The following is a 22,368-nucleotide window of genomic DNA, read 5'->3' as shown; positions in this document are numbered from 1 at the left end:
TACTGAAGAGCCGGAATTAAAAATAGAGGAGGACACCGGCCCACGAGAGAGAGAGAGCGCGAGGGGGTTTATGTGTTTATTTCTTTTCCAACATTTCAGAGCCGTGTCCTTGTGCTTTCTTTGGTCTGTTTTATTTTTATAATTTTATTTATTTGTATTTTTTTTTTGGAGCCGGACGAACACTTACAAGATGACACACGTGTCTGGGCTGCAGAGGGCTTGCGTTTCGTGATGGACACTCCAACAACAGTCGTCCCAATTCGTCCTTTAAATAAAATAAAAATAAAAACCTTTTTGGTTTGTTTTCTTCCCTTTACTTTCATGCTAAATCTGTTTTGCGTCTTTGACAGATCTTCGGTTTCTGCTTTCTTTTCTTTTTTCCACTCTGGCCGTGTGGAGTTCATGTCGGAGACTCTGTGGGAAAGCGCGCTCCTCTCTTCTTCAGGGGATTTCCCTGCTGGCACTGGCACTGACCTAAAAAAGCGAGATTTAACAGCGCAGTCTCTCACTGTTCCTTAGGACTCCATCCCTCTGGCACACATTTACAAAACATCTTCTCAAAAAAAAAAAAAAAAAAAAGCTTTTCTAAGCGCAGACTCTCCCCGCAAAGGGGAAGGCAGCACCTGAGGATATTACCCGAAACACGCACAGCGCTGCCTTGTGTGTGGAAGCATCCCAGAAGTGCGGCTCTTTCCCCACCGTGCCTCACTCCGTGCGCGTGTCGTCTCCGGGTGTTTTGACAGGAGGGCCCTGAACCCTGTGAATGGATTCATGCACATCATAACCTAATGGGACATGAAGCGATTCATCACAAACTGCACACTTACTTAAGGTGTGATTGCACGTCTTGTTTAATTTGCTACCTGGATCTCTTTGTTTGCGCTGTCTTGAGGAATTAATTAAATCAAAATACAGGATCACAAGCTGTGCAACAACTGAATTGCTCCACACAATAAAAGGAAGAGTGGGGTTGTGCCAACAGTAAATCTTTCTGTAAGCCGCGTTACGCCATTGTTATTTCTTTATTTGTTGCTGTATTTACTGGGTTTTGATTTATACACGACTAAATTCACCTTCATCCTCAGTTCAATTTAGTCATGTGTAAATCTGATTAACAAAAGATCTGCTCAGTTAGCAGAAGTGTACGTTCAATCTGATTCAGCTTCAGTCGTATTGTTTACCCAACATCAGGCAAGAATACTTAATGGGTTTTTTGAAGTTTTTCAAGCATGATTTAACCATCTGAATGACCCTCTGTCTCAGTGTTCCAGTGCTATGCAGTTATACACCTGTCGTAGCGTTATGCTGACGGTTTAGTGTTCGGCAGACATTTTAAATGTGCAATGAGAGTCATCGATGTTTGTCTTTGCTTCTCGATTTCCCAGTGTGCCTGCTACTGAGATGGCGAGTGCATCCCTGTGTCTGCTATTTGCCAGTTTGCATGAATATAAAGGCACAAACTATGTAGGTTATTGCTTTGCTTTTGTGTAAGGGCCTTTGTTGTAAATTATTGGCAATGATGGACATGCCTTTTATGTAGGCATCCTCAGTGTGTATGTGTGTGTGTGTGTGTGTGTGTGTGTGTGTGTGTGTGTGTGTGCGTGCGTGCGTGTGTGCGTGTGTGTGTGCGTGCCTGTGTGCCTGCGTCCGTGCCTGCCTGCGTGCGTGCGTGTGTGTGTGTGTTTTCATCCCAGACAGTTCCTTCACAAAGACAGATGTCTTGCAGGCCAGGTGTGTGTGACTACAAAGTCGTGTCATTGCTCCAGTAATAAAATCAGGTACCACAGGAGGTTTTGCAGTTTGTGTATTGACTTACCTGTATAAAAATTGGCTGACATTGACTGCTGGGAGTGGGACATTATAATCTATTCTGTAAAACGTTTTACTCGGAGGAGATTCTGGGAACGAGAGTGCCCCTTGGGAAATTTTGGGAGGACATGTTTATGGTGCCAGTACATCAAACTAAGTCCTCCGTACAGGACGTTTAGGCTCTGGGGTTTTGAAGTACATCGTTATCGACCCCAGGAGGGACAGACCCAAAAAGAAGGGGGGGTGGAGAGTGAAGGGGAGGACAAGCATAATGTTGTGCTGTTGAGCAGGGTGTGTTTAGACCCACGGCTGGTTTGGTGTGTGTGTGTCCTGGGCAGGGTGTGTTTAGACCCACGGCTGGTTTGGTGTGTGTGTGTCCTGGGCAGGGTGTGTTTAGACCCACGGCTGGCGCTCAAGACCTCACACCTCTGGGCGCTCTGTGTGTGTGTGTGTGTGTGTGTGTGTGTGTGTGAGTGTGAGTGTGAGTGTGAGTGTGAGTGTGAGTGTGAGTGTGAGTGTGAGTGTGAGTGTGAGTGTGAGTGTGAGTGTGAGTGTGAGGTCTCCCCTGAAATGTCAGGCCGTCCAATCAGAAAGCCCCTCTCAGATCGGTGACACCTGCCCTGTACAGGGTACCGCGTCGTGTTGTGATGTCGGGTCCGTGAACCGTGACATTTGTAACCGCGGAGGGTCCTTTGTGCAGAGTCTGCACTCTGTCATACTCAGAGCTGAAGCTGAAGTGTGTTCACACACACTCCCTGTCCGTCTGTTCCTCAGGCTTCCGCCATAGAAACCCCCCCCCCACCGGGGATTCTGGGTATTTCGTGCGGCAGTGTCACCGGCCATGACAGCAGACGGATGTCTGTGTCGCCGTGGTGACGGCATGTTACTCCCTGCATGCGTGTGTCGGGGTCGGTGTGACTTGTGTCATGTCATGACGGTTACGTGCTTGTGTGCTGACTCACTGCCCCTCGTTCCGTGTAATAATTATTTGGCAGCCGCTCTTATCCAGAGCGACGTACAGTTGATTAGACTAAGCAGGAGACAATCCTCCCCTGGAGCAATGCAGGGTTAAGGGCCTTGCTCAAGGGCCCGACGGCTGTGCGGATCTTATTGTGGCTACACCGGGATTAGAACCACTGACCTTACGTGTCCCAGTCATTTACCTTAACCACTATGCTACAGGCCGCCAAACCGACTGTGTGGGACACAGCCCGCGCGGTGAACTTGACTGTACCAGGGTGCGGATGTCTCCGTGGCGACGGGAGGGCTTGCAGAAGTGCTCATACCCCCCCCCACCCAGCTCTCAGTCAAAGCGACATGGCTCTGGCAGTCGGAGGGTTGCCGGTTCGATCCCCCGCCTGGGCTGTGTCGAAGTGTCCCTGAGCAAGACACCTAACCCCTAAATGCTCCTGACGAGCTGGTCGGTGCCTTGCATGGCAGCCAATCACTGTTGGTGTGTGAGTGTGTGTATGAATGGGTGAATGAGAAGCATTAATTGTACAGCGCTTTGGATAAAGGCGCTACATAAATGCCAACCATTTACCATCAAAGCCTGACACTGCCCACCAATCAACAGGAGACACAGCAGCTTGAACACGAGGGAATCAGGGAGGTCTTCTCTCGGGATGCAAGATCTTATCCCGAAATGGCCGATATGACTACAGGTTTTTGTTTTAGCCCAGCACCACGACACCTGATTCAACTACTTACCTAATCACAGCCTTCAATCATGTACTTGAGGAATAGAACCAAGTGAGTTCGTGCTGGGCTTAAACTGAAACATGCCCCCACACCACCCCTTTTCCATTAAGTTTGGACACCTCTTGTCCTTGGCTGGCTTTGTTTATGTTTAATGTAGATATCCATGACCGGCTTGCAGAAAATCTGGAGTTTTTAAAACACTGAGAACTCAATTAATGAAAGGTTATCTGCCACCTGGGTAGATATAGCTCACTCCTGTTCCTGACCTGTGGAATGTGACCTCCGGTTCCTGACCTGCGGATTATGACCTCCCCTTGCTGACCTGCGGATTATGACCTCCCCTTGCTGACCTGTGGATTATGACCTCCCCTTGCTGACCTGTGGATTATGACCTCCCCTTGCTGACCTGTGGATTGCGTTGGGTTTGACGTGCTCGAGTGGTGCTCATTTAAACACACCTGAGCCCTCTGCCTCCAGGGCGTTGCCACAGCAACAGGTCCGGTGTTGATTTAGAGGAATGGGGTCACAGATCATTACCCTCCTCTTCGCCCGGAGTGCAGCGGACTGCCAAACCAATCCGTGCGCTTCAGATGATGTTCCTGGCTCGAATTGATACGGTTAATTAAAAAAAATAATTGATCCACCAGTATGAGTAAGCGGCCACAGCGGTTGGTAAGGGTCAGCTCACCTGTGTTTCTGTAAGGGTCAGCTCACCTGTGTTTCTGTAAGGGTCAGCTCACCTGTGTTTCTGTAAGGGTCAGCTCACCTGTGTTTCTGTAAGGGTCAGCTCACCTGTGTTTCTGTAAGGGTCAGCTCACCTGTGTTTCTGTAAGAGTCAGCTCACCTGTGTTTCTGTAAGGGTCAGCTCACCTGTGTTTCTGTAAGGGTCAGCTCACCTGTGTTTCTGTAAGGGTCAGCTCACCTGTGTTTCTGTAAGGGTCAGCTCACCTGTGTTTCTGTAAGGGTCAGCTCACCTGTGTTTCTGTAAGGGTCAGCTCACCTGTGTTTCTGTAAGGGTCAGCTCACCTGTGTTTTTGTAAGAGTCAGCTCACCTGTGTTTCTGTGCATCGCCAGGCTGAAGGCCAGGTGTTATCTTCGTAACCTGTGCGTCTCTCTTCCGTTAATTGTTTTTTTTAAGCGTCTACTGCCGCTCACCGGTTGCGTAGCGGTTCTCAGATTTGCTGACCGGGTCGCTGCGTCTGCAGGCTCTGGTCCCTGTGAAGGCTCTGGTCTCTGTGAAGGCTCTGGTCCCTGTGAAGGCTCTGGTCCCTGTGAAGGCTCTGGTCCCTGTGAAGGCTCTGGTCTCTGTGAAGGCTCTGGTCCCTGTGAAGGCTCTGGTCCCTGTGAAGGCTCTGGTCTCTGTGAAGGCTCTGGTCTCTGTGAAGGCTCTGGTCTCTGTGAAGGCTCTGGTCCCTGTGAAGGCTCTGGTCTCTGTGAAGGCTCTGGTCCCTGTGAAGGCTCTGGTCCCTGTGAAGGCTCTGGTCCCTGTGAAGGCTCTGGTCCCTGTGAAGGCTCTGGTCTCTGTGAAGGCTCTGGTCTCTGTGAAGGCTCTGGTCCCTGTGAAGGCTCTGGTCCCTGTGAAGGCTCTGGTCCCTGTGAAGGCTCTGGTCCCTGTGAAGGCTCTGGTCCCTGTGAAGGCTCTGGTCTCTGTGAAGGCTCTGGTGGGGAGGGAACCAAATGCTCAGGGTTTCGAGTTTGTGTCTCATTAATAACAACGCCTGATGCCTGATTTTCTTTAAAGGTACAATAGTTAATTTCAGACTTCTAGCAGTCAAGCGAGGAACTGCAGCAACAAACACGCTCGAACCACAACACTGTTTAACCCTCCCCCTTCTCTGTGAACGCGCTGACATTGAAACCCCATTGGCTGTGGCAATTAGAACCTATTTTCAACCAACAAGCTTGAATTATTGTACAGCTGTACGATGCATTGGTACAGAGTGCTGGCCCGTCAACTGCATATTTTGAAACCAGAATTTGACGACTATAAACACAGGCAGAGGGTGAGTCAACATATCAGTGAGCCTTTTTTAATGATAGGAAAGGATTTACAATGGTTTTGTAGCAATGTTTTAACACAAAAATCTTACCTATTGTACCTTTAATGACTTTAGTAAACCATGGCTAAGTGTTTATGGTGCTCACGGAGACTGATGACGATGACAACCACGGGTGAATTGCGTCCGACTTTCACCGACCCAAGAGGCCCGCACGGGAGGTGCCTCGTTCCGAAGGAGATTAAAACTTGGCAGCGGTTGTTGATAATTAAAAGACGATAAAATTAACAAACCGTCCCAATCCCAACCGTGTGGGTGTCCTGGGCAGTCCCATCGCAGGTTTATTCGGGGCGTGAGCAGCCTGGGCCGAGACGCTGGCTGACGCACACGGACGTGTCAGTAATCCTTACGATACGGAATAAAACCTCCGGGAAAACCCACGATTGGAGAGGCAGCGCGGTGGAGGCAGCGGGGTGGAGGCAGAGCGGTGGAGGCCTCGCGGATGCTCCCTCGCGGATGCGCCGTCTCGGAGAGGGATCTGATGGTGCGCGCGCGGCTCTATTTCTGGAGCTCTGGAGAACTTTCACGACACGCTGAGGGGAAGGCCATCTGGCCGTTTCTCTGCTCTGCTGAAAGGTCGTGTGAATAACACTCCCGACTCTCAGCTGTGTGAGGCGGCCTGCTCTTATCACAACCACGTCAGCAATATTGACCGAGTTTAGTGCACTCGCTTATACACACACACACACACACTCTCTCACACACACACACACACACACACACCACACACACACACACACACACACACACACACACACTCGCATACACACACACACTCGCATACACACACACACTCTCTCTCTCACACACACAGACACTCGCATACACACACACACACACACACACACACTCGCTCCCTCACACACACACACACACACACACACACACTCGCACGCACACACTCTCGCTCCCTCACACTGACACACACACTCACTCACACACTCACACACACACACACACACACACATACACACACACACACACACACACTCACTCACACACACACATACACACACACACACACACACACACACTCACTCACACACACACATACACACACACACACACACTCACTCACACACACACATACACACACACACACACACACACTCACTCACACACACACATACACACACACACACACTCACTCACACACACACATACACACACACACACACACTCACTCACTCAGTCCCTCTTATGGAGCACTTAACACAGAATTGAACATAGCTTCAGAACACTTAACTCTTCTACAGAGTACTTAACACTTTCACGCAGCACTTAGAATGGCTACTGATATCTTACCACCGTTACAGTGAGCTAGACGACTGTTCTCAGAGCTCACGCTGTATCTGTGGTCATTGGGCCTGATCAGCACCAGGTGCTGGTGGTGCCCCCGGGCCTCGCCCCCACGCCCCAAGGTCACGCCACCCTTGTGCGTGACGCTAGCCCTTCACTCCCGCTCTCCTCCTGGATTTATGAACTGTGGAACGACCCCCCCCCCACCCCCCAGTCAGCCCTGCGTGCGGGCGCCTGACAGGGGGAGATAAAGCCTTTCACCTCTCCACGACCTGCGGGCTGACAAATCATTTACCTCCACGGGCCGGAGGAAGACGCACGCCCGCGGTCTCTCTTATTGGGTCCTTGGGTTTGACCCTTGACCTCCCTACCTCCGTCATTAGACTTAATTAGAGGCGGAGGTCGGCCCGGAAGACTTCCATTACCGCAGATTTACGCCGTCGGTCGGTAACCGTCGCCGGGCTAAGTGACAGGGGGATTGATTTGCGAGGGGTTTACCTTCTCCGACCAGACTGGGGAGTTGCCCGTGCGATGGAAGGGGAGGGTTTTTTCGGGCGGGGCTGGCTGGTGTCCTTGGCAACGGGGAGCCCCCCCCCCAGGGAGAGGGGCTGGAGATGGATGAGGCTTTTGGGGTGGATTATTGGGGGCAGGAGATCATTATTTGGGGGAATGAGCCGATTGGAAGCCGCTCGCCGATCGTGGTACACGGAGGAAACATCGATTAGCTCCCGTCGCGTGTGAGAGTTAGCGCCTCCACTGTGTGTGTGAGCGATTCTGTGATTACCAGCATCAGACACCGTGTGTGTGTGTGTGTGTGTGTGTGTGTGTGTGTGAGTGTGTGAGTGTGTGAGTGTGTGAGTGTGTGAGAGTGTGAGAGTGAGTGAGTGAGTGAGTGAGTGAGTGAGTGAGTGAGTGAGTGAGTGAGTGAGTGAGTGAGTGAGTGAGTGAGTGAGTGAGTGAGTGAGAGTGGACATACATGAGTGTGTGTTTTTGCCTGTGTCTGCATGTGTATGATACTGTGCTCATGGATACTGTGTAAGTCCTGCTGCTGGTCTGTATTTAATTCCCAGTGGGGCTATACTTGCACACCTCTACCTGCAGTGGAACAGGACTCTGTGTGTGTTCCTTCCTGAGAACACTGTCACACACATCCGCGGGAACGCTGGGCACGGCAAAACACATCTTCTCAACACGGCTGTAGATCCTGTAGCGTTTTCCTTTTCAGTGCACACCTCTGAAAGCTTCCTTTCCTGCAGGAACCGGGCCGTTGGCAACGATTATATCCATTAAGGGGGAATTAAGACTCACTATCAGTGCCTCTGATCAAATCACGTTTCATTAGGGACCTTATTTAACACGAGCAGGGAAACGTAGCATCCATTCTTGTGGAGATTCTTTCTTGTTCCATCTTCATACCGTCATTTCATGGTGGACAATTTGATATCAATAACGGAGCGGTGCTGCATCTAGCCTCTCCCGAGAATCAGAATCCAGCTCACTTTGCTTGACGATGTTTCCCTTATTTCTGTTGAGGGCAATGTCAAAGGTCAGAGGTCAAAGGGCTTGAGAAATATCACTGCCGCTACTGTACGTCAGGTTGTGTCTGTGCACAGCGCTACCTGCCCGTGAATGTCTTCCCGTATAAATGGCGGTAATCCACTGCCTCAGGCTTGTCTAAGCCAATTTCCAAACCAATTTTGGTTCTCTCGCCTGAGACGGGGCTAGCTTGCTAAGCTCATGCCCCAAATATATATATATATATATATTTTTTTTTCCTGTGTGCAATTGAGGAGGGGGAAATCTTTCAGCTGTGCCATCATAAATATTAAACCTTTGGGACATGCAGGATGGTTTAGGCTTAACCCCCCCCCCCTTCCCCCCCTCCCACCAATTACAGGTGGCATTCACCAGCAGCTGCAGGCTGAGGATTAGAGGAGAACGGGCCGTACCATGCTGGGTAAATGGGGGTGGGTGATGAAGCAGGCTGGCAGTGCTGACGTGAGCCAAACCACAGATCCGCTTCCCGAAGGATTTAGAGGAAGTTAGGGGGTGAACTTTAGGCAAGAGGGGGGGTGTTATCGCACAGTGACAGACGTCTGAGAGCGGGGCCCCTGCTGACAGGATATGTGTACCTCAACAAACCAGGGGGCTCAGTTCCTGTGTGGAGGAGGCCCCAGATGTTTGGCTCATCTGCTCACAGGGGCCCCACGTATTCCTGAAGAAAAATCATGGGGTTGGGTTACCCCATCCCAGAGCCCCAAAGCCAGCTCGCCCCCCCCCTCCTCCTTCCAACTCTAACTCTCTCACTCCTGTCTTGCATCTCTTCTCCACCCTACGTCTTCAAATTCATCACTCCATCTTGCATCTATTGACAGGCAGGACACATGTAAAGTGGGAAGTGGCTTGGGTGACCAGATTCCCGTGAGGACCGTGTACGCAATGCATACCTACGGTAATGGCAAATAAAAAAATATTGCTGTGACTAAAATATAGGAGAACCTACACTCACTGAGCACTTTATTAGGAACACATGCACACCTAGCCAGGCTGGCCAAATAACCACAGTGGCATGCAGACGAGCATCTCTGAACACACAACGCATCAAACCTCTAAGTGGATAGGATACAGCAGCAGAAGAAAAATAAGTCTAATAAATACCTAATAAAGTGCTCGCTGAGTGTATATTTTCTCAGAATAAGCTGGATGTGTGAGACGGGGCTGAAACACAGGTTGTCTGGTCACCCCAGAAGTGGCTTTAAAGGGAAGTGGCATTGATGAACTCCCGGATATCAATCTTCATTTGGGTTTCGGAACTGAACGGACCCATCCCTGTTCGGGCCTGAACTGATACCACCTCTGCCCTGCTGTCCGTAATGTGGGGCTGCCTGTGACTGAGAGATTAGGGGCTCGTTGAGTCCTGCTCCTGGCAGTGCTGGGCTGAAACGAGCTGGTTGGGAGGAGGTTTGTGCTGGTGAACGGGGCTCTGCTGGGGCAGACACTGGGGCAGGCGCGGGGGCAGATGCTGGGGCAGTAAAGGTGGCTGTGCTCGATAATCTGATTAAAAGAGTGGGCTTGAGCGAGTCTGGGCCTCCTGTGGACACCCAGCCCAAAATACAGATATACAGGAGGTCCTGCAAGAGAGGGACTGTGTGTGTGTGAGTGTGTGAGTGTGAGTGAGTGAGTGAGTGAGTGAGTGAGTGAGTGAGTGAGTGAGTGAGTGAGTGAGTGAGTGAGTGAGTGAGTGAGTGAGTGAGTGAGTGAGTGAGTGAGTGAGTGAGTGAGTGAGTGAGTGAGTGAGTGAGTGAGTGAGTGAGTGAGTGAGTGAGTGAGTGAGTGAGTGAGTGAGTGAGTGAGTGAGAAGGTGATAGAGAGTAATAGACAGAGAGAACCACAGGGGCCCCAGTTAGGGGAGTGTTTTTGTCCCTGTGCCTGTGAGGTACCAGGATGTCCCCGCTCTAAGACCGGCCTGTCCGTGTCTCTGTTTCCCCCTCCTTCCACACTGGAACCAGGCCTGTCCCTGTCTCTGTTTCCCCCTCCTTCCACACTGGAACCCAGGCCTGTCCGTGTGTCTGTTTCCCCCTCCTTCCACACTGGAACCCGGGCCTGTCCGTGTCTCTGTTTCCCCCTCCTTCCACACTGGAACCCGGCCTGTCCGTGTCTCTGTTTCCCCCTCCTTCCACACTGGAACCCGGGCTGTCCGTGTCTCTGTTTCCCCCTCCTTCCACACTGGTACCTGGGCCTGTCCGTGTCTCTGTTTCCCCCTCCTTCCACACTGGTACCCGGGGCTGTCCGTGTGTCTGTTTCCCCCTCCTTCCACACTGGAACCCGGCCTGTCCGTGTCTCTGTTTCCCCCTCCTTCCACACTGGAACCCGGGCTGTCCGTGTCTCTGTTTCCCCCTCCTTCCACACTGGTACCCGGGGCTGTCCGTGTCTCTGTTTCCCCCTCCTTCCACACTGGAACCCGGCCTGTCCGTGTCTCTGTTTCCCCCTCCTTCCACACTGGAACCCGGCCTGTCCGTGTCTCCGTTTCCCCCTCCTTCCACACTGGTACCCGGGCCGTGTGTGTCTCTGTTTCCCCCTCCTTCCACACTGGAACCCGGGCTGTGAGTGCCTGCAGAAGGTGGCCCTCCGCTCGTGTTGTGTTAATTAGCTACAGGAATGTCTCTGCCCCCCCCCCCCAGGGGGTGGGGGGGGGAGCTGGCACAGGCTCCTCTTTTATTAAACGCCTGTTTCCAGGAAACATGCCACCTGTCTGTTTGCTTTGGGCTTACATGTAATTCATTCACTTATTTATTTATTTCGGTGGAAGAGGAGGGGGAGGGGGTGATCTGACACGTGGGCTATTGTTGCGTGTTTCGGGGGGCGGGGGGGCGGGGGGCGGGGGGGGGGGGTGTGAGGTGCAGCAGCTGGTGTCGGTGGTGCGCTAAGTCACATGACCTGCTGCGAGCGAACGGCTCTCACAGGAGGGGGGCCGTCCCACCGCCAGCACGTCGCAGACGTGCCCCGCGGCATTGTGGGAAGAGACACGAGAGGGACGCCTCGGGTTCTGGCTCGGCCCAGAGAGGCACTTCAGCCTCCGGACGGTCTCCGGGCTCCAGACCACACAGAGAGACACGTCTGTGAGACTCGCCCAACTTCCCGCTGCCTACCTCAGTCTGTCGGGGAGGCAGGGGACCAATCAGCATCCAGTCTGCGAGGAGTGCAATGATGTCATTACTACCCCCCTCCCCATCCCCACCCCAAATTGATATGCTATTGAACTGAGATAGAAACGATAGAAAAGAAAAGCAAAAAAAAAAAAAAAAAACACAGCCCAGCTAACACAGCCCAGCCTCTGCTCTTACCTGGCCAACAGATACCAGATCTGGGTCAAGTACGTACATAATTACTTTGGATTCAAGTACGGACTTTATCTGTGCTTGATTGATCTTGCCTGGTGCAATTGAGTATTTAATCGGTTCCAATGCACCAGACAAACTCTGTCAAGCAGAAAAAAAAGGCTTGAACAATTCCGTATTTGACCCAGATCTGGTGCTAATTAATAGGTAATTGCTAGCTAATTGCTAACTGGTGACAGACAGTTCCTGGACTTGGAAAGCCACATCTTTCCCCTTATCTACCCTTCATTTTATCCCGATATCTGCCCAGATATCAACTCCCGATTCTACCCCCATATATCCTCATATCCCACCTTGTATCAACCCCATACTTACCCCAGTATCTGCCCCCCGTCACATCCCTTCTGCCCTGCGGGGCTTGTCCACGGCAGCTGTGGTTACAGTCGACTGCTTCATTTACCTGAATGCATTCTGTGACCGTCCTCTCCAGACACACACACACACACACACACGTACGTACACACACACACACACAGACACACATGTACACACACACACACACACACACACACACATGTACACACACACACACACACACACGTACACACAGACACACACATACACACACACACGCACACATGTACACACAGACACACACACGTACACACACACACGTACACACACACACAGACACACACACACACATGTACACACAGACACACACACATACACACACACACACAGACACACATACACACACACACACACACGTACATACACACGTACGTACACACAGACACACACACACACATGTACGCACAGACACACACACACACACACACACGTACACACATACACACACACACACACACACACACACACCACATGTGGCGTTTTATTGGCTCATATTCACATACCATCTGCATCCTGAAATCGCTCAATAATTGAGCGTAATAAATTGCATTAAATCCGTTACCAAAAAAAGAAGTAGAAGCAGAGGAAGGCTCAGAACACGGGGAAAACGTTTTAATTACACGCCACCACTTCCTGTCTCAGACGGGCCCAGCCTGCCAGGGGAGCACTGAGCTTCCCGCCGTCCGAACGGAGGGAACAAGCTTATTGGAATTCCAGGTGGGAAAACCAGATGTCTGCAGACCAAAGGCAGTCATTTCATGTGTAATACATTGCACAGACAGACCCCCTTTTTCAGTTTCGGTCCACGGAAATTTCAGTAATAATAACCCAAGTAATCTACGAAACAAATTATCTTTCCATCAAACAACCAATTTGGATTAGCGTCAGTCTGCCGCAGTCAGGCGACCTTCATTTTTTATGATTTTTTTTCTTTTTTCTTCCCCAGCCAGCAGGGACCTTTCAGGAAGGTTATTCTGTGTCCCTCGTGGGGAATGAGTTCCATTTTCCTTTTCATTAGAGGGAAATACTTTGCCACATTAATGGTAATTATCAGACACGGAAACTCTGTGACCCTCTGTTTGAAGGGGAGACAAAAAATAATAAAATTGTGCAATGGGGCGGGGACACAATTATTTCCCCGGTAACGGTGTCAGCATTCTGCTGATTGGTTCTAGTGTTCTAGTGACAGAACATCCATCGGAACCCATTTGGATGAGACCCTGGTTCCGTTCCTGAAAGAAAATGATCTCCTTATTGTGACATCACAAACCACCTGCTGCATAGACATCATAACATAACATAACATAACATAATGGCAAGAACAGAACATTTAGCCCAGCAATGCTCGCCTCTTGCTATCAGTAAAGTGTTCCTGCTACTTAGTTTGCCTAAAAGCTAAATAGTATCTAGCACCGTATCAAGCCTGGTCTTGAAACCCCCAGCGTTTCTGCCTCCGCTACATGTCCTGGCAAGCTATTCCACACGGTGACCACTCTCTGTGTGAAATACTTCCTAATATCTGTGCTGAATTTATCCTTTGCCACTTTCCATTTCTATTCTATAAAGTGGACGGAGCTTTAACCTGTACAGCGTTGTACACAGTAATTAATGGCAGGCTATTCATAGGACCCAGTGAACAGGGCTAGCACCAGGACCTGACATCTGTGCACAAGTGGGTCAGGACTGTGTGTGTGTGTGTGTGTGTGTGTGTAAAAATGGAAATGGGTTGTTTTGAACCGAGCTGGAAGCAACTTTAAGAACCAATTTGGGGACAGTTTGTGGTGGAGGGGGGGTGGGGGGGGTGAGAATTGGCCCAAGGTTATCTGGCCCTGCACAGAGGATGGAGAGAGAGAGAGAGAGAGAGAGGGAGAGGGAGAGGGAGAGGGAGAAGGAGAAGGAGAGGGAGAGGGAGAGAGGGAGAGAGGGAGAGATTGGGTTGCCTCTGATACCCGGCCGAGCAATCCTGCCAAAACACAGATATTAGAGCCACTCAGAGACAGACACACGGCCAGAGGAGAAGGGAACTGTTTTCTGAGAACAGCAGAAGATGGGGAAATAGGTTGGGGGGGAGATTTTCCCAAAAAACTAGTGACTGAAAGCTCAGGCCAGGGCAAAGATTAAAGCAGAATTTTTCATGACTTATTGAGCTGCTTTTTTTTTTTTTTTTGGTTTGTTTTTTTATTTTCTTCCTTCCTCCCTCACTGGCCGAGGTCTGGGTGACAGACACTTTGAAGTTTTGGGGCTTTGATGGTAATAACATGAAAAGCTTTCCCCGTGTTGTTGTTGGGCTCTCTCCTCTGGCCCTGCTTTCTGGGGGGAGAGGGGTGGAGGGGGGGGGGCGGAGACAGCGCTTTCCTTCTGCCCTGAACACGCGCCCTATCAGAGCTGCGTAAACGCTCTCTCCTCCTGCCTCTGATCCGCACCGCACCCCAGAAAAAAACAGGCCACTGCCGTCCCACTGTTCCCCCGCTAACACCGTTTAATGTGCAGCATCAGAGCGGGTGAGGGTTTAATGTGCATGCGGCATCAGAGGGACTGCTGGCTGGAGAAGTGCCGCACTGTCCCGGGGGGGTGGAGAATTGCACGGCCCCCCCCCCCCTGGACTCTTGCCTTCCGCCGAAAAACCAGATTAGGTAGCGGTCTCGCCGCGCGGTGAATGTTCGCTGAATTCTTGATCCTCGTCTCCGCTGTCACTTCTGAAGTTGTGCGTTCACCAAGGGGACAGAGATGCTGCACGACAGCAGAGGCTTCATTAAGGACCAGAATAGCAGGATTTACTGTCTTTTATTCATTCATTTTTATAAAGGTTTGCACCACATTTAGGGCGGGGGGGAAAGAGGGCGGAACAGAGAGATAGAGGGTGCAGGTTTGGGATAGACGGGGGGGAATGGAGGGAGGGATGGAGAGAGCGGTGGAAAGAGGGTGAAGGTTTGGAATAGACTGGGAGAGAGAGAGAGAGGGAGGGAGAGAGAGCATGCAAGTTTGGAATCTAGAGGGAGGGAGAGAGATGGAGAGAGGGTGCTGGTTTGTGTTTGAGGGAGAGAGGGAGATTGAGGACTGGGTGCTTGTTGGAGGGAGAGAGGGAGAGAGGGAGAGAGAGAGAGGGAGAGAGGGAGATTGAGGACTGGGTGCTTGTTGGAGGGAGAGAGAGAGAGGGAGAGAGGGAGAGAGAGAGATTGAGGACTGGGTGCTTGTTGGAGGGAGAGAAGGAGCGAGGGAGAGAGGGAGAGAGGGAGAGAGGGAGGTTGAGGACTGGGTGCTTGTTGGAGGGAGAGAGAGAGAGAGGGAGAGAGGGAGATTGAGGACTGGGTGGTTGTTGGAGGGAGAGAGGGAGAGAGAGAGAGAGAGAGGGAGCTTGAGGACAGGGAGTGGGGCGTTTCGGGTGAGAGAGGGAGAGAGGGAGGTTGAGGACAGGGAGCGGGGCGTTTCGGGTGAGAGAGGTAAGGAAACACAGCCTGGGGCCCCCGGCTCTGCGCTGATCCTCTGTGGCAGGTGCGCACAGCGGGGCGATGATGAAGATCTGAGCGGAAGGCCTTCGTTACCGCCGTCACGGAGACGTCTCGAACCCGAGCCCCCCCCGACCGCGTCTCCCGGTCCCCCCCCCCCCCCCCCCCGACCGCGTCTCCCGCCCCCCCCCCCCCGCTGCTGCCGCTGATGATGTTGACTGCATTACCGCTGCTTTCAGTTTCCCCCGCACTGGAGCTAATTGCGGCGCGGAGCCGTAATGGCGGATTTCGGCGTCTCCCCTCCCCCCCCCCCCGCACTGGAGTTAATTGCAGCGCAGAGCCGTAATGGCGGACGCGTGGAGTGGTGGGTGGAACTGGGTGCTGCCGTGATTAATTAATCTAATTACACTGGTACTGAAATGCACCCATGCCCCCCTAACATGATCCCTTCCCCCCCTTCATCTCCACACACCGGGGGGTAGGGGGTAGGGGGCAGGAGGTAGGGGGTAGGCAGGGGAGCACTCCCAGTCTTGCTGCTGGAGATCCCCTCTGCCTACTCTCACACACACACTTGTGACTAACACTTTTGTGATGCTCTCAGGACCTAAGAATGGGGAATCAGGGGATGTGTGTGTGCTGCTGTTCAAGGTCTCTTGTCTTAGTGCTGTTCCAACTTTGAGTTTTGATTTGATGGAAAGGTGACCCTTTTTAAGGAACACCAAGACAACTTGCTAATCTCGAGTGACATGTTTTAACATGACTTTCTGCTTTTCCCTCTCTCTCCTTTCTCTCTCTGCCTCTCTCCTTCCTCCCTCTCGCTCTCCCTCTCTCTCCCTCTTTATCTCTCTCTCTCTCTCTCTCTCTCTCTCTCTCTCTCAACGCAGGTGGAGCGAGAGATAGCCATTCTGAAGTTGATAGAACACCCACACGTTTTAAAGTTGCACGACGTCTATGAAAACAAGAAATATTTGTGAGTATAATTTTATTTCATATGCGTACTTACCTGTTCCCCTTTCAAGCAGTGCTGCATTATGTCTGGAGGAGAATTCAGATTAGAGTCAGGTTCTCAGAGCAGCAGAAGAACATACTCCAGACGGCCTAGTAACATGATGGCATGGCTATCAAGCCAGGGGAACAAAGAGCTATAAAGAGCTATCGATCTAACTCTGTTCCGAATATAGCATTGCATAACATAACAGCATAGCACGGCATAGAATGGCATAACATAATGTAAGATTGCACGTTGCTCTGGATAAGAGCGTCTGCCAAATGCCCATTAATGTAATGTAATGTAATGTATAGCATAACATAACCTAGCATAGCATAGCCTAGCATAGCATATCATAACATAACATAGTGTACTCTTGCATAACATAACGTACACAGCATAGCATAGAATGTCACAAAGCAACTCAACAACAACAATAACAGACAGTGCTCACCAATTTCATTCAAGTGCACCTAATGCTTAGTTTATCTCGATGCGAGATGGCATTGTTCTGCCACTACTAATTGACCTGGCAAACGCTGTTTGCTCTGATGAAAATGGCCAATCTGAGCAGGTTATTGAGGAGCTAACGGAGATGGAGCTCCAAAGCAGCATTAATGATTTAAGAAAGGCCCTCGTTTGGTCATGCCTAATTGAAAAGTCGTTAATGCGAGACGGATTGCAGTCCTGTGAACACCGCAGTAATGTACTTAACGTCAGTCAGCTGTCTATTGCTTTTCACAAATATTTGCCATTGCAGGAATTATATCTAGATTAATTTAATCAGTTTTTTATTTTTTAAATTTTTTTTGGCGAAGGGGGTGTTGTTTATTTTTCCACCACTCCCATCTCTCCGAGGGATTAGTTGCTTCCCGGAACACCCTCGCGCACTTTGCCTAAACCGGCAAACACGAACGAACAGGATTTAATCACCTGTGGCCAATAACTCTCCCGCGTCTGATGGACGACGCTTCGCCGTGAGCCTTCCCTGCACTATTAAGCAGCGAGGAGTGTATATGGCGTCTGCGCGCTGTCATAAATATGTGCGGACGGACGTGTTCACGCGTGCGCTGCTGAATATATCACACCGCCCCGGCCCAAACGTCCCCCCCTGCCCGCGCAGAGTCTCTCTGCTCCGTCCCGCGCGCTGTAATAGCGCGCCGGAGCACGACTTCGCTTCATATTTAATATATACATTTAAATATGCCCGTGGCACAGATGAATTGTCACGCTCTCCTGTGGAAGTGTTTGGCTGTGTGCGAGGAGAGGGCCTCCCCGCTCACAAATCACGTTTGACTCCCTCTCTCCTGATTTGAATAGCGTTGACGGGTAATCGCTTGAGCAAATCCGTTAATCTGCAAATGAATCAAAGCCCTTTCTGGAGGGAGGGAGGGAGGGATGGGGGGGTTTGGGGGGTTTGGTTGGGGTGGGTTGGGGTGGCGTTGGTGGGGGGGGGGGGGGGCTGTCTCCAGAGCAACAGGGACGACCTGTCTGCACAGATGATCTACAGGCCATAACTGCTCCTACAGGGATGAAACAAAGACAGTGAAAAATGGGATATGAACTCTAAACAGGAAGTGCTGATTTTTCAGACCCCTGTTTGAATACTGTAGTTACATTATATTACATTTCATGTTATTTAGCTGGTGCTTTTTTCCAAAGTGACTTACAGCTGATTAGACTCGCTCAAGGGCTTGCTCAAATAGTTGATGTTATAGCCCAGTTCAGAGGTTGATAATTGTTGTCTGAACCTGAGTGTGCGTATACGTGCGTGTGCGCACGTGTGCATGCGTGTGCCTGTGTGTGCGTGAGCCTGCTTGCACGTATGTGCGTTCCAGGGCTAATAATCAACAATCAGAACTGTACACATTGTACTGTCCCCAACGCGGTGGTGGATGTAAAAATTCCCGTTCCGTGTCAAGATTAAAATACAGTCAGCTGGTCACAGGGTCCTGTGTGCATGCTCTGTGCTCAGTGCAGTGTGTGGGCTGTGTGCTTAGTGCAGTGTGCTCAGTGCAGTGTGTGGGCTGTGTGCTCAGTGCAGTATGCTCAAGGCTGAGTGCTCAGTGCAGTATGCTCTGGGCTGTGTGCTCAGTGCAGTGTGTGGGCTCTGTGCTCAGTGCAGAGTGTGGGCTGTGTGCTCAGTGCAGTGTGTGGGCTCTGTGCTCAGTGCAGTGTGTGGGCTGTGTGCTCAGTGCAGAGTGTGGGCTGTGTGCTCAGTGCAGAGTGTGGGCTGTGTGCTCAGTGCAGAGTGTGGGCTGGGTGCTCAGTGCAGTGTGCTCAGTGCAGAGTGTGGGCTGTGTGCTCAGTGCAGAGTGTGGGCTGTGTGCTCAGTGCAGAGTGTGGGCTGTGTGCTCAGTGCAGAGTGTGGGCTGTGTGCTCAGTGCAGAGTGTGGGCTGTGTGCTCAGTGCAGAGTGTGGGCTGGGTGCTCAGTGCAGAGTGTGGGCTGGGTGCTCAGTGCAGAGTGTGGGCTGGGTGCTCAGTGCTGTGTGCTCAGTGCAGTGTGTGGGCTGTGTGCTCAGTGCAGAGTGTGGGCTGTGTGCTCAGTGCAGTGTGTGGGCTGTGTGCTCAGTGCAGAGTGTGGGCTGTGTGCTCAGTGCTGTGTGTGGGCTGTGTGCTCAGTGCAGAGTGTGGGCTGGGTGCTCAGTGCTGTGTGCTCAGTGCAGTGTGTGGGCTGTGTGCTCAGTGCAGAGTGTGGGCTGTGTGCTCAGTGCAGTGTGTGGGCTGTGTGCTCAGTGCAGAGTGTGGGCTGTGTGCTCAGTGCAGTGTGTGGGCTGTGTGCTCAGTGCAGTGTGTGGGCTGTGTGCTCAGTGCAGTGTGTGGGCTGTGTGCTCAGGGCAGTGATGGTGTGCAGGACAGGCAGGGATAATGTGGGGATAATGCAGGCTCTCTTTGGGCTGATTCAGTTTGCCAGTTGGCAGGAGGGAGGGAGGGAGGGAAAGGCATAACATGAGCTGTGCTGGTACACAGCCAGAGGGCAGCAATCAGAGCGCGCAGGAGAAATTAATTTACCTGCTGACTGCAGCACAGCACACCGCCATTAATACTGGATCAGTGGCCACGCCTCCCCTGACATCCCATAGGTTAACGACACTCACTCTGACATCCCATAGGTTAACGACACTCACGACTGCATAAAATAACATGAAACCGTTCAAAGGCTGGATCAGTGGCCACACCTCCTCTGAGATCCCGTAGGTTAACGACACTCACTTTGACATCCCATAGGTTAACGACACTCACAGCTGCAGCGTTAGAACATTAGTTCAGTGGTCTCACAGCTGATTGGTTGGTTGTATCGACGACATCACAATGTGGTGACAGAGGTCTTCCGGAACGTATTGGCTGGTTTACCGGTCATTATAACTCAATCGGTGGCCACACCTCCTCTCGCATCCCATTGGTTGACATTTCCTCAAAAATGTGAAAGAGCAGCAACACTTCTTGTGGATACCAGACTCCTCTTTCACTGAAACTCAGTTCTCTTCCTGTGCCGTTAAGCCTTATGCTTAACTCCTGAACTCAACTGAAAATCTTAGATTGACTTCTGAAGTTCTGGAAATGGGGTTCTGATAATTGCTCAGCGGTTGTTGATTGGAAAAGCCAAGGACAGTCATGAATGAAAAGGGATGGGGCGGTGGATATACTGTGCATGGTTGACTTTGCCACTGCCTTGTTCTGTTCATTAATGTGCTAATCAGCTGCTGGTCTCCGCAAGCTTTCAACTCTCCTCGTTCGTAAGGTCACAGAAGGACCTTTTTCAGGCAGTGGTGATTATAAATAACAAAAAAAGCAATTAGGCTCTCAAAAATGGTGTGTTAATATCCTACTCACCTTTTGTGTTACAATTTGTTTTTGTGTCACAATGACTTCTTTTTTTTTTTTTTTTACACGTTACTGTGTGTGTTACAATGAGAGACTTTTTAAGACAGGCTGTGTTGAAAGTAACACAAATGGTGTTGCCCTTAACGAGACGTGGTGGCGTGTTAAGAATGATCTGTTTTTAACTTCTGTTTTGAGAGCGAGGGTTCAAGGCTTTAAACCCGTTGGAAATCACAAATGATTAGAATGTTCTGAACTGAACACAGTAATGCTGATGGACAATAACAATCACTCCTGGCAATTGAAAGCAATGGAGTTTTGGAACACTGATGTTTGAGAAAACATTCCCAAAAAAAAAAAAATCCTCCTCCTCTTCAAAGGATTCAATCGTGGCTGGAGCTCCTGAGTGTGTGTGTGTGCGTGTGTGTGAGGAATGCTCTCCCTCTTCCCTCCTGGTTCCTGACCCCCTGAAGGCCAGTGAAAGAGTTTAGGATTAGGAGGGGGGAAAAGTCTGGTTCTGGAGCCAGCGATAACGTCCTGTCTGCGTGGAGGTGCCTCAGCCATCCCTCCACTTCAGCCTCTTCCCCGGCCCGATTCTCCGGTTCTGAATCCCTCGGGGTCCGGGAGAGAGAGAGAGAGAGAAACGTCAGTGCGTATTCCCTCTCATCTGCTGTAAATGTGCAGTGCCACTGCTGGAGGGTCATGGGAGTATCTCCGTCAGTGTCAGCAGGATGCGGTCTGCAGCGGGACCGCTCCGGTGAACAGGCCCGGAGGGAGCAGCGGGTCCAGGGCTTGCTGGTTCTTCAGTTCCGTTTGTCTCGGTCAATATTTGATGAGTTAGAAGCCAAGCGGCTGTTCCTTAACGGGCCTGCATCAGGTTCCTGTAAAAGATGTGCCCCTGAGGACTACACGGATTCTTTCGATATGGTTTTTCCACTGTGTTTGTTTATGTGTGCCTGTGTCTGTGTATGTGTATGTGTATGTGTATTTATGTGTCTGTCTTTGTGTATGTGTGTCTGTGTCTGTGTTTGTGTGTGTGTGTGTTTTTGTCTGTGTTTGTAACTGATATCTTTTCCTCCCGTGTGTTCTCCTGCAGGTATCTGGTTCTGGAGCACGTGTCCGGCGGGGAGCTCTTCGACTACCTCGTAAAAAAGGGCCGGTTAACACCGAAGGAAGCTCGGAAGTTCTTTCGACAGATCATCTCCGCGCTGGACTTCTGCCACAGTCACTCAATATGGTAAGTACAATCTCACCCTCCCGTTCTGTCTCTGTATAATTCCTCAGGTAGAACCAGCCTGTGACTCTACGGTCTCACAGATCTAGGGGAGTGCTGCACATATTTGTCCACAATTCACTCAATAAGTCAATCTAGTGTCATGGCTATGCCCCATTCCTGAGACTCAAACCAGCAACCTCCCAGGTATAAACTACTGTTACATCGGCCACAATGCTGGCTTCGTTCCCGAGTTTTAACGTGGCGTTGGATGAGTTTTTCCCCTCTGGTGGTGACCGCGACAGTCTGCTGACGGGGGACCCCTCCAGACTGAGCGTTCCCTCCATGCCAGCGTTCCCTCCACGTAACGCCAGGGGAGCGCTGATGGGAACGCCGGCGTTCCCTCCACATAACGCCAGGGGAGCGCTGCTGGGAATGCCAGCATAAGCACTCTCCATCTGTTCCCCCTGCTCATACACTCACACCCCGGGGCTTTCAATTTCCACCGCACCCGGGAATCAGGATGAAGTTTCTGTGAAGAAGGAGCCTCTTCCACCATCCCCATCACCCCCCGCCCCCCTACCCCCATCCCCCTACTCCAACCACCTCTCTACCTCCACCCCTCTACCCCCATCCCCATCCCCATCGCCCCCCGCCCCCCTGTCCCCATCCCCCTACTCCAACCACCTCTCTACCTCCACCCCTCTACCCCCATCCCCATCCCCATCGCCCCCCGCCCCCCTGTCCCCGTCCCCCTACTCCAACCACCTCTCTACCTCC

The 22,368-nt window shown here is 51.2% G+C and overlaps 1 protein-coding gene across 1 annotated transcript in view; it reads left to right on the top strand.

Moving 5' to 3' along the window:
* LOC133111304 (serine/threonine-protein kinase BRSK2-like) overlaps positions 1 to 22,368 on the top strand; it is a 247,753-nt gene that overhangs the window by 152,507 nt on the left and 72,878 nt on the right. The window contains exons 3-4 of the mRNA XM_061221509.1: positions 16,449 to 16,534; positions 21,472 to 21,612. Coding sequence (XP_061077493.1) covers positions 16,449 to 16,534; positions 21,472 to 21,612 — 227 coding nt within the window. The remainder of the gene's footprint in view (positions 1 to 16,448; positions 16,535 to 21,471; positions 21,613 to 22,368) is intronic.

Source organism: Conger conger, chromosome 15 (assembly GCF_963514075.1).
Source record: "Conger conger chromosome 15, fConCon1.1, whole genome shotgun sequence".
Taxonomy (NCBI): Eukaryota; Metazoa; Chordata; class Actinopteri; order Anguilliformes; family Congridae; genus Conger; species Conger conger.
This window is presented reverse-complemented; position numbering and strand designations above follow the sequence as displayed.